This window comes from Schistocerca gregaria, chromosome 6 (assembly GCF_023897955.1).
Source record: "Schistocerca gregaria isolate iqSchGreg1 chromosome 6, iqSchGreg1.2, whole genome shotgun sequence".
Lineage (NCBI taxonomy): Eukaryota > Metazoa > Arthropoda > Insecta > Orthoptera > Acrididae > Schistocerca > Schistocerca gregaria.
Genome location: NC_064925.1, coordinates 250923558 through 250936392, shown reverse-complemented (window position 1 = coordinate 250936392; position 12835 = coordinate 250923558). Strand labels below are relative to the sequence as shown.

The 12835-nt window shown below is 38.3% G+C and overlaps 1 protein-coding gene across 4 annotated transcripts in view; it reads right to left on the bottom strand.

The window, feature by feature from the left end:
- LOC126278135 (host cell factor 1-like) overlaps positions 1-12835 on the bottom strand; it is a 119394-nt gene that overhangs the window by 104159 nt on the left and 2400 nt on the right. For 3 of the 4 annotated variants that reach the window (XM_049978025.1, XM_049978023.1, XM_049978024.1), the window contains exon 2: positions 1034-1167. The exons of the other annotated variant lie outside the window; for it this stretch is intronic. In XM_049978025.1, the coding sequence (XP_049833982.1) occupies positions 1034-1166 (133 nt within the window). In that variant the 5' untranslated portion in view covers position 1167. The remainder of the gene's footprint in view (positions 1-1033; positions 1168-12835) is intronic. 4 annotated transcript variants of the gene reach the window in all.

The window sequence follows — 12835 nt, the reverse complement described above, 5'->3', positions numbered from 1 at the left end:
CAAATTTTTATGGAAAGATGAAGCAACAGAATTAAGGAGGTGAAAGGTTCACTCAGAGAAACTAGGATTCATGCACTGTGAAAGATGAAGCTACAGTGATAGCGAGCAAGAAGCATTGCCAAATAAAATATGTATGTCAATGTTATTAAAGATTGTGCTATCCAAGGTGTTAGTGTACAGATGTGTAGTATCTGAGTGTGACCTACTTTTAAGGATCCTTAAGTGTACACTGTAACTACCTCTCTTCTGCTGGCTTCTGTAAACATGAAGGAGTTTCCACCTTAATCAAATCTTCGGTTTACTTTGCCGGGCAATACAACCTAGACCTTTCAATTCCAAACACATCCATGAACCTTGTATTTATTCAGTGCACACTACTTCCTCCACTATGGACTGGCTATCAACCCTTCAACAACTGTCATAAACAATGTGTTTCCATTTGGCTGGTAAGTGTGAAAAATATGCACCTGAACTGACACAGATAATGAATTAGACAAGACGAATGGAATAGCTGACATTAAGCTAAATGAATGGTAACCAGATAAAATGAATAAAGTGAAAATTAATTAGGATACAAAAAACAGGTGTTAGTTATAGCATAAAAACAACAAACATAACAGATCTAAAATTGCAAAAATAAGTTAGGAGTATTTGTCTTACACTACAGTTGTTTAAAGATTCAGGAACTGTCTTCTATTTTTTCTATTTTTGCTTTACAGAATTGCACAACTTAGTTTAACCAATGGGTTTTTAACTGGGGAGAGTATTACAGTAGGATATGGATTTTTCAAAAGTTACTGGCACATTTCTGCATTTATTGTATACGGAGTTCTGTATACATCTATCACGTACAAAAAAGTATTGTGGGAGAAGAAGGTAATCTTTTTTATCCACCACACATCATATGACTTAATCAAGAAATTGACAAGTCTTGTGTCTTTTCTTGTGTCAGTTTGCGCTGGTTTAGTATTAGTTGCCCAATACATTCCAATTCAGTATGTCTATGCAAAAATAAGAATAGCTTTATCATCACCTGCAGTATTCTCAGTTGTGATATTCATCACAGTATCTTTTACATCACTCTCGTCTCCCCTCTCTTCATGTGCATTAACTGCTCCATCACTGGTATCTCCAGCTGCAGATGTCTCTTTGACATCTACCTCCATCCTTCATTGTTACAGGAAACGAAAAACAGTCATTAAATATATTTTTCAAATATTTCTCATAAAACTATGAAGTGGGATTAATGTTGAATGGACGTATATCACTTGACCAAGGACACAAAACTATGAGAAAAGCTGTGTTAAATCAACAGTGCTCTTCATATCTTCCTTAATTCTTCTCTTACTGACTCGCTCACTCACAGTCTCTTTTTCAACAAGACAAAGACACACACAAACACACTCAAAAACAGAGGGGAAAAAAAATCAGCAAAACACAATTTTCTTAGCACGAAAAAATATTCTGTTTTTAGCACTATTTTACTAATATGTAGTTATCCTATAATGAAATTTCAAATACATTCAATTTTATATCTAGATCTAGAGTCTAACATGTACAAATCTTTGTAAAATGTAAGTAATTTAATGTACGTAGCGTGTGATACTTTATTCTAATACTATTCTTAATAGATTTTATTTCTTAAAATCCTATATTGAATTTTCACTGAAAAGTATCTGTATCTTTCTTAGGGATCATTTGATGTCAAGTATCTTATTACCTTACTGTCCATTCAAAATATGTATGCCGATATCTGTTTAGGTTATAGGTAATTTCACAAATTCTCAATAGTCAACATGCTGTACTTTGCCTTTAGGAGCTCCTCAAATCAAGGCTCTAAAAACAAGTGGTCTGTCTCATCCTGGGGTCCAAGTGATCTACCCTTCCTTCAAAACATTCTTTCACCATATTGCTCTTGCCTTGTCACGTAATGAATTAATAGTTCCAACAGATGGGATAGTGGCATGTTCTAAGTCTGCATATTGGCATTACTAAATGTTTTGCTTCCTGCAAGTAAGTTTCAGTAAGCAATTCTGTCAAAACCTTCAAAGTATACCAACGTTAGCAAGTTTTCTTTCTTTTATGTGTGCCTACCAATAACTCAATGCTTCTGCTTTTCTGTGAGCAGTCTCTGTATTTATAATTAGTTTAATATTTATAATGTTATAGTTTTCTCTAGTGACTTTAGAAGAAATGTTCATGAAAGGTTCTTAACTTTTTAAAATATGAATAAAATGCTAGTCAATGCTCAAAATGGGTTAAAAATGCTGTAAATCAAAATTATTTAAAATTTGGGCTGTTCCTACTCTTCAGGTCATTGATTTGAGAAACCATGAATTGCTGCTTAGCAAATTTACAAATGTTGTATCCATGATGTTCCCTACAACTATTTCACATCATATTTTTCTAGGATGTTGACAGGTGAAATGTCATAAAAATGATATTTTCAGGCCACAAGAAAGTTAGTAATAAATTACCTCAAGGCTCTCTGTTAGGCTCTCCATTAGCCTGAATTTTTATAAATGATTAACCAAACCACCTGCCTTAAGCAGAGTCAATGTTGTCCATAGATGATACTAGCATAATCTCAAATGTCCAGTACCACTATCCTGGCTTGACCCATGACATGTCCAATACCACTATCCTGCTTTGACCCACAATATAACTGTTGAGCTACGTCATGGTGGTGAGGTGTATTTTTAAATCTATTGTTTCTGTGGAGGGAGCACTGGGAGTACAGGGTGGCATACTTGTTCTATAGTGTTGTGTTGTTTATGTTTCTGATTTTTTTTCCCAGGACTTCTTAGTAATATTGAACTTCCTGAGTGCTTGCTGTGATGATAATGTTGGAAGAGCTTATGGCAGTTAATTAGTGAATATCTTGATATTTATAGTTATGGGCAATATACTGATATTTGCATTTGGAATCGTTAGTGCACTCTATTGTTCATGGTCAGAGCATTAGGTTTACTTTTTTTTAGTTCTGGATGTGACAGCAACATTCGCAAGTAGGTCTCTGCATGTCACAATGCGGAATGACATCCAGAGCAGGATTAAATTCCTACAATTATTTGGTTAATGTATATTAAAGTTGTTGCATCTACAACCAGCACATACGACATTGTTAGGGGTGCAACATATACCATTATATTGGGAGGGGTTCCTGGTTTGAGTAGTCTAGGCTTTCTGTTTGGGAGTTTGCGTTGATGAAATATCGTTTTTGTTATCATGAGATCAATAGATTTATGTGTTGGCTAACTTTGGTTGATAAGCATGTTTTTATTTTTGCTGTAGTATGTATGGTATATGAATGTGTGTGCCCTACATGACTATACCTCTTGGACGGTGCGGCAGTCAAACCCACATTTTTTTAAATGAGCGTAAAATAAATACGGATGCAGATATCACAAGTTTATTCATACACTCTTATTCTATGTTGAAAAGCATTTAAGAAACATCTACACATTTTTTTCATTGTTTGAAAATAACATCAGCAAGGTGGCGTCGTTCTCGATCATGGCATTCTCACAGGCGATTTACAAAGCGGTCCATCACATGATGGAGCATACCCTAAGGAATTCTCTCGATTTGCAGCCGAATTCTTGCTTTGAGATCACCAATGCTATGAGACCTTTCTTTGTACACTTTGCTCTTAAGGTAACCCCATAGGGTCATTCCATGGCAGTTCAAACAGGGGCTCCAGCTCAGTCTCCGATTTGACTGAAATTCAGTACACTAATTCTACCATGTGTGGAACACTCGTGTACAAAGCATTAATTTCACCTGTCAATTAGTTCCAGAATTATGACTTGTGAAAGAAGGTGGCGTGACCCAGAAATTGAACCCACATCTGGCAATCTATCCTCAGACCCAACTTCAGGTCTAAATAACTTCAGAACTATTCCACACAGTCCAGCAAAATTTTTACAACCCAGTAACATCCATTTAGAGAACACTCTCCATGAATCAAAACACCAACAACATATTTCTGAGGGAAAATAAAAAATTCCAAAATGTGATTAAAAAATTTAATACGTTAACAGGTACATATTGTAGGTGCCCTCTATGCAGAATATAATTCACTCAAAAATGGTATAAATTTATTTGTGGTAAGCTTAATTCCCCCCCTCCCCCCCCCCCCCCCCCCCCCCCCCCATGAACCATGGACCTTGCCATTGGTGGGGAGGCTTGCGTGCCTCAGCGATACAGATGGCCATACCGTAGGTGCAACCACAACGGAGGGGTATCTGTTGAGAGGCCAGATAAACGTGTGGTTCCTGAAGAGGGGCAGCAGCCTTTTCAGTAGTTGCAGGGGCAACAGTCTGGATGATTGACGGTTCTGGCCTTGTAACATTAACCAAAACGGCTTTGCTGTGCTGGTACTGCGAACAGCTGAAAGCAAGGGGAAACTACAGCCGTAATTTTTCCCGAGGACATGCAGCTTTACTGTATGATTAAATGATGATGGCGTCCTCTTGGGTAAAATATTCCGGAGGTAAAATAGTCCCCCATTTGGATCTCCGGGTGGGGACTACTCAAGAGGACGTCATTATCAGGAGAAATAAAGCTGGCGTTCTACGGATCGGAGCGTGGAATGTCAGATCCCTTAAACAGGCAGGTAGTTTAGAAAATTTAAAAAGGGAAATGGATAGGTTAAAGTTAGATATAGTGGGAATTAGTGAAGTTCGGTGGCAGGAGGAACGAGACTTTTGGTCAGATGAATACAGGGTTATAAATACAAAATCAAATAGGGGTAATGCAGGAGTAGGTTTAATAATGAATAAAACAATAAGAGTGCGTGTAAGCTACTACAAACAGCATAGTGAATGCATTATCGTAGCCAAGATAGACATAAAGCCCACACCTACTACAGTAGTACAAGTTTATATGCCAACTGGCTCTGCAGATTATAAAGAAATTGATGAAATGTATGATGAGATAAAACAAATTATTCAGGTAGTGAAGGGAGACGAAAATTTAATAGTCATGGGTGACTGGAATTTGTCAGTAGGAAAAGGGAGAGAAGGAAACATAGTAGGTGAATACGGATTGGGGGGGAAGAAATGAAAGAGGAAGCCATCTGGTAGAATTTTGCACAGAGCATAACTTAATCACAACTAATACTTGGTTCAAGAATCATAAAAGAAGGTTGTATACATGGAAGAATCCTGGAGATACTAAAAGGTATCAGATATATTATATAAAGGTAAGACAGAGATTTAGGAATAAGGTTTTAAATTTTAAGACATTTACAGGGGCAGATGTGGACTCCGACAACAATCTATTGGTTATGAACAGTAGATTAAAACTGAAGAAACTGCAAAAAGGTGCTAATTTAAGGAGATGGGACCTGGATAAACTGAAAGAACCAGAGGTTGTAGAGAGTTTCAGGGAGAGCATAAGGGAACAATTGACAGGAATGGAGGAAAGAAATACAGTAGAAGAAGAATGGGTAGCTCTGAGGGATGAAGTAGTGAAGGCAGCAGAAGATCAAGTAGGTAAAAAGACGAGGGCTAATAGAAATCCTTGGGTAACAGAAGAAATATTGAATTTAATTGATGAAAGGAGAAAATAAAAAATGCAGTAAATGAAGCAGGCAAAAAGGAATATAAATGTCTCAAAAATGAGATCGACAGGAAGTGCAAAATGGCTAAGCAGGGATGGCTAGAGGACAAATGTAAGGATGAAGAGGCTTATCTCACGAGGGGTAAGATAGATACTGCCTACAGTAAAATTAAAGAGACCTTTGGAGAAAAGATAGCCACTTGTATGAATATCAAGAGCTCAGATGGAATCCCAGTTCTAGGCAAAGAAGGGAAGGCGGAAAGGTGGAAGGAGTATATAGAGGGTTTATACAATGGCGATGTACTTGAGGACAATATTATGGAAATGGAAGAGGATGTAGATGAAGACGAAATGGGAGATAAGATACTGTGTGAAGAGTTTGACAGAGCACTGAAAGACCTGAGTGGAAACAATGCCCCGGGAGTAGACAACAAATCCTGACAAAACTCTACCATCTGGTGAGCAAGATGTATGAGACAGGCAAAATACCCTCAGACATCAAGAAGAATATAGTAATTCCAATCCCAAAGAAAGCAGGTGTTGACAGATGTGAAAATTACCGAACTATCAGTTTAATAAGTCACAGCTGCAAAATACTAACGCAAATTCTTTAAAGACGAATGGAAAAACTGGTAGAAGCTGACCTTGCGGAAGATCAGTTTGGATTCCGCAGAAATGTTGGAACACGTGAGGGAATACTAACCTTACGACTGATCTTAGAAGAAAGATTAAGAAAAGGCAAACCTACGTTTCTAGCATTTGTAGACCTGGAGAAAGCTTTTGATAATGTGGACTGGAATACTCTCTTTCAAATTCTGAAGGTGGCAGGGGTAAAATACAGGGAGCGAAAGGCTATTTACAATTTGTACAGAAACCAGATGGCAGTTATAAGAGTCGAGGGGCATGAAAGGGAAGCAGTGGTTGGGAAGGGGGTGAGACGGTTGTAGCCTCTCCCCGATGTTATTCAATCTGTATATTGAGCAAGCAGTAAAGGAAACAAAAGAAAAATTCAGAGTAGGTATTAAAATTCATGGAGAAGAAATAAGAACTTTGAGGTTCGCCGATGACATTGCAATTCGGCCAGAGACAGCAAAGGACTTGGAAGACCAGTTGAACGGAATGGACAGCGTCTTTAAAGGAGGATATAAGATGAACATCAACAAAAGCAAAACGAGGATAATGCAATGTAGTAACATTAAATAGGGTGATGCTGAGGGAATTAGATTAGGAAATGAGACACTTATAGTAGTAAAGGAGTTTTGCTATTTAGGGAGTAAAATAACTGATGATGGTCGAAGTACAGAGGATATAAAATGTAGACTGGCAATGGCAACGAAAGCGTTTCTGAAGAAGAGAAATTTGTTAACATCGAGCATAGATTTAAGTGTCAGGAAGTCGTTTCTGAAAGTGTTTGTATGGAGTGTAGCCATGTATGTAAGTGAAACAAGGATGATAAATATTTTGGACAAGAAGAGAATAGAAGCTTTCGAAATGTGGTGCTACAGAAGAATGCTGAAGATTAAATGAGTAGATCACATAACTAATGAGGAGGTATTGAATAGAATTGGGGAGAAGAGGAGTTTGTGGCACAACTTGACAAAAAGAAGGGACCGGTTGGTAGGACATGTTTTGAGGCATCAAGGGATCACAAATTTAGCATTGGAGGGCAGCATGGAGGGCAAAAATCGTAGAGGGAGACCTAGAGATGAATACACTAAGCAGATTCAGAAGGATGTAGGTTGCAGTTAAGTACTGGGAGATGAAGAAGCTTGCACAGGATAGAGTAGCATGGAGAGCTGCATCAAACCAGTCTCAGGACTGAAGACCACCACCACAACAACAACAACAACAAAGCTTAATGTGACGTAAACACATACAGAACTCATCATGCCCATATCAGTCAGAAAAACTGAGATACATGCACACGAAAACACAAAAATTTGAAAGATTAGACCTGAAAAACATGGATTTTTGAATTTTGGTAGCACAAAAGGGACAAGTGATATCTAAGCCCACACACTGCGTAAGTAGACCATAATGATATATATCTCAAAACTTGAGCATGTTATTGCAAGACATTTGTGTACAATGGAAGTTGACAGATGTAATTGGTGATGTGGCCATTGTGCCCCAACACAATTTTGAAAAAAAACATATCGTAAACTGTTCTGCCTCTTCTTATCCCCTCCCACAACTGTTGAATCACTAAGCAACAACATATATGAGGAGGAGATTAGTGTTTAACGTCCCGTCGACAACGAGGTTATTAGAGACTGATTGCGAGCTCGGGTGAGGGAAGGATGGGGAAGGAAATCGGCTGTGCCCTTTCACAGGAACCATCCTGACATTTGCCTGAAGCGATTTAGGGAAATCACGGAAAATCTAAATCAGGATGGCCGGAGACGGGATTGAACCGTCATCCTCCCGAATGTGTGTCCAGTGTGCTAACCACTGCGCCACCTCACTCGGTCAACAACATATAGACAGATTAACACAACCTATTATTAATTTTTACTGCACCTTAATTGCTAGAAACCAGTCAATTGTGCTTCGAACAGATATCTCCCAACTTCAGCTGCTATACTCTGTACACTGACTGGCAAATTGTACTACCTTCCTGACACTGTGGTAAGAACAGGAACTGTCATAAGAAAATGTTCAAAAGGAATCCAACACCTGTCTGCCAAACGTGGCCAGTGAAATGATCTTGCTCAACCTGCTGGCGCCAAGAAGTTCACAAATACATCACCTTCTGCTTCAGAGCACTCTGCAACACATCCTAAGTACCATTTGTCATCATAAACAGCAACAACATAGCAACCTGGTTGTATGTTGCTGCTTTTGCTTCTGAATCCTGAGTCAGATACATTGTGAAAACACATGTTGTGCATGAACCTATAGTTACAACCGGACAGTCTGGTCATCTGCACATTGTCAGAGTCAGCTGGAGAAAAGTGATGATGGCGCCTTGTGCCCGCAACAGTTTTAACGTGTTCTAGTCTGCTTCTTAGCAACTCTTTGACTGATTTCACCTCATCTTTCGAAACACAGAATGATTGTATGTCAGAGATATTTTTCTGTTCCCAGGTAAATAACTGAAGAGGTGTTAGAATGTTACTTTCTGTAGGATGCTGCAGACTAGCTCGTGATGCCATGCACTTAATGGTAGCACCAATACCATCACATACATTTTTATCATGACTTGCTGCGAAAAAATTCCATTCTGCTGAATCTGAAAACCATGGTAATGCAAGCATAAATTTATAAGATTTTTGCAGTTTTTGTACTGCCAAGTTGCCCCATCACTTAAGTATTTCGCAAAATGTATGTGAGGCAGCTTGTTTTTCACACATGCCATGACAGCATTAACCGCAATACCATCACAAATACAGTCACTGAAAACGCATCTCTACAATAAATCGCAAATGGCTGGAGAGTTGCTTGAACGTTTTCCCAATTATATCCTTCAATGGCATCTTTAACTATAAATGCATAAATTTTCAGAGAAGTCTAGTATTACTATAATTTCATCTTGTTTCAAATTATCCTTACAAAACTGGAGATAATCTGATTGTGCTGTTGCTGTGAAGCTGTGTGGGGTCAGTTTGTCCGTTTTTTCGACAACACATTTCAACAAAATCTTCCACTGCACTATGCTTTGTTTCAAGACTTGTGCAATCCATGTGTGTCCAATATTTATAAGAAACAAGTTAATCGTCACCCATAAGGAGTTAACCATTCAGTTTGTCATTCCTGTGTTCTGCAAGATTTGCCTTACCAGGACACTTTTCACACCTGTGTATCATGCACTGGTAGGAACTGATGTCACACACTAGCAGCTTCATTGCACCTTTGTAATCCAGACCAGAATCCTTTATAGCAGCAAACATCAGCTTAGCATTTTGATGGGTCTCACATACATTGAGTGTGCCCCTTGCACTTACAGGCACAACCCATTTTGGCCCTTAGATTGAAAAAAAAAAGATGATAAACCTACTTTGGTATTGGGATACTTTTCCTTGAATGCTACATATAGTTTTGATATGCTGCATAGTAACAGTCTTTTTTGCATCTGTACATGTACATTTCCAATTTCACTGTTACATTGTCTTTATTTCAGGCATTATTCGGCTGTAGTCATTGTTTTCATAAAATTCTGACACTAGCACCTTTATTTCTGAACTCAATTGCTTACCCTGAGCCTGCTGAAGTTGTGGAAGCACTCCTTGGGCCGCTTTTATTTTCCTAGCTTGCTTTACCATATATGTAGAAACATTGAATTCCAATACTGTGTAGTCAATGGACCAGCTGGAAGGTGCATGGGTAAGAATAGCCACTTTTTTCTGGTGTGTGGATATGGCACATTTTTCTTTCAAATCATGCACACTTTTGTCAAAATCAGAGCATTTCTGGCATGATTTCTGTTCCTTTGGAGCAGATAGTTCTTCCTCTCCTAGTGTTAGTGTTTCAGCTATTTTGTGTTTTAATTCCATTTGAGCTTCTTGTAGTTTTCTTCTACCATAGATGGGCCTGTCTCTTTTCCCAACTTTGTGTGTCTTCATGGGAGACAAACCAAGAGCAGTCACTGATGTATTTAATTGCTCATCTGCTGTGGTTGTAGGTGGCTGATACTCTTTGTCCCTGTAATGTAAATTGTCAGAATATTCTTCACTTTTTAGCAGTATAACACACCTGGAACATAACTTTTGTCCTGGTTTCATGTTATGTCCCATGCACTGATTCACTTTCAATACTGATTTTATATCAATTTCTCTGAGGCTACACTTCACTGTCTTCTTATGAATCCAAAATGGATCAAAACAACTTCTTTGTAGGAAAGAATACTTATCCAGAAACACTTTCATATGATGATAACAAACACTAAAGTTTCCTGGAACTGTACTTCTTGTGTCCACATGATGTATCCTGGATCTCCATAGCAACACATCTTGGTTTGATTCATCCAGATCATACAGTACAAAGCAAAAGCCACATTTTGTTCCATATGTTGTTTTATGACATTCAGGTGCTTGTGCTCTACCAATACTGCAACTTGCTTGAACAAAAGCACCACTAGTACACTCTTCTGCCTCCATACTGACTTTCCACAACAGTACTGACCAGTCTGAACCGGAATCTTAAAAACATGAGTAACCTGTAATTGTTGCTTGTTTCCTATGTTGTTTCTGCCTAACAATGACTCATTCTGTCCCTGAAAACTACCATTGTTTAACTTTCTGTTGCCGAATGGTTCCCAACAATTGCTGCAGCTTTATCTGAAACAAGCTGTCTGCATAATCACTATTACTTGCTAAATCGTGTTAAAAGAAACGTAACCAAATACATCTCTATCGCCTTGCAATAACAAGTTGAAATTTTGCCAAATATTATATTATGGTCTACCTATGCAGTGTTTGAAATATGGCTTGGATATCACTTGTCCCTTTTGTGCTACCACACTCAGAATATCCATGTATTTCAGGTAATTTTTCAATTTTTTGTATTTTTGTGTGCATGTAACTCTGTTGGCGTGACTGATATGGAGAAGATGAGTTCTGTGTGTGTTTAGGTCACATTAAGTTAACCACAAGAAAATTTATGACCTTTTTGTGTGAATTACATTTTGCATAGAGGGCACCTACAATATGTACCTTTTAACATATTACATTTTTTTTAATCACATTTTGGAATTTTTTATTTTCCCTCAGAAATATATCATTGGTGTTCTCTAAGTGGATGTTACTGGGTTCTAAAAATTTCACTGGACTGTGCGGAATAGTTCCAAAGTTATTAAGACATGAAGTTGGGTCTGAAGGTAGATTGTCAGATGCGGGTTGCAATTTCTGGGTCACGTCACCTTCTTTCACAAGCCATAATTCCCGAACTAACTGGCAGGGGAACTTAGAATTTTGTACACGAGTATTCCACTCTTGGTAGCATTGGTGTGCTAAAATTTCAGCCAAATCGGAGACTATCAGAATATCACCAGGTTAGCAAAAACTTCATTAAGAACATTAATGGTCACATGGGCTATGTTCCATCTTGTTGAAATAATGTTTCATTATTCACTGCAGTGATGAAGATGAGGTATGAAGAATGTCCTTAACATTGTTGAATAGCACTCAGCATTCACAGTAACAAGATTACCCTCTTTCGTTCTCAAAAAAATAAGGGCCTATTATTCCTGATGAGAACATCGCACACCAAACTGTTACCCTAGTCGAGCGCAGGGGTTTTCAATGGAGTTGGTGAGGGTTCTGATCAATCCAATATCTAAAGTTCTGTTTGTTCACATATTCATCGGGGTGAAAATGTGCCTCGTCACTGATCCAGAGGTTCGGAACAAGCTTCTTGTGGGGTTTCTTTCCACAGGAATTCTTGCATGTTCCACATTCTTGAGAGTAGGCACTGTCTTCACTCTGCCACCTCCTTTCCTTTTTGTTTCACCGACGTTTTCAAAGGTTTTGACCCAAGTTTTTATTGAGTTAACCGAAGGCAACAGCCTATTACAATTAATTTGAAAATGTGATCAGAAACGACACTGAGTGGCTACATAGCTACCAATTTGGTAGAAAACTCACTGAAAATGACCATTGTTGCTTAGTCCACTGCTACGTGGCTACTGAAATGCTTGGTATTGGGGAATGCAGTGGTGACCTCGGTTACTCACCCCCACTACTCCCAACGCTTCCGTGCACTAATAATAATAAATGCAGGTTTCACTGCTGTACCCTGTACACAGAACTAGATATGATGTAATTTTCAATTGTATTGCTAGTTGTTGGTAACTACGTAGACTGTCAGCGGCAGGAATCACGGAGTTTGTGTCATCTGCATTGGTGAGGCCACATTTTCGATAACAGTTATATAAGCAAGTTTGTGGCAACATGGATAGTGTCGGTCAATGACATTGCTACCATGTTTCATTAGTTTCTGCTACGTGGCCATATGGTTTTTATTTATGTGTATTGGTCTTTCAACTTTCAGCTATATAGTTTAACTCAACTTGTTGATACTCCATGTCATTAGTTTTTGTGATTTTTTGCTAGATGTGTATAGCGATTTCTTTTAAAATTTCTTTACCAGTATTGGTCTTTCAAGTTGAACTATACGGTTAATCTTGGGTTCATGATACCATGATTTGTTAGTTTTCACGACTTTTTCTTCCTAGGTGGGCTCATTTTATGTTATCAGTACTGCACTTTGTCACTTTTCATTAGGTGTGTATTTCAATTTTTTATTGGTACTGGTCATTCAAGGTGAGCCATAT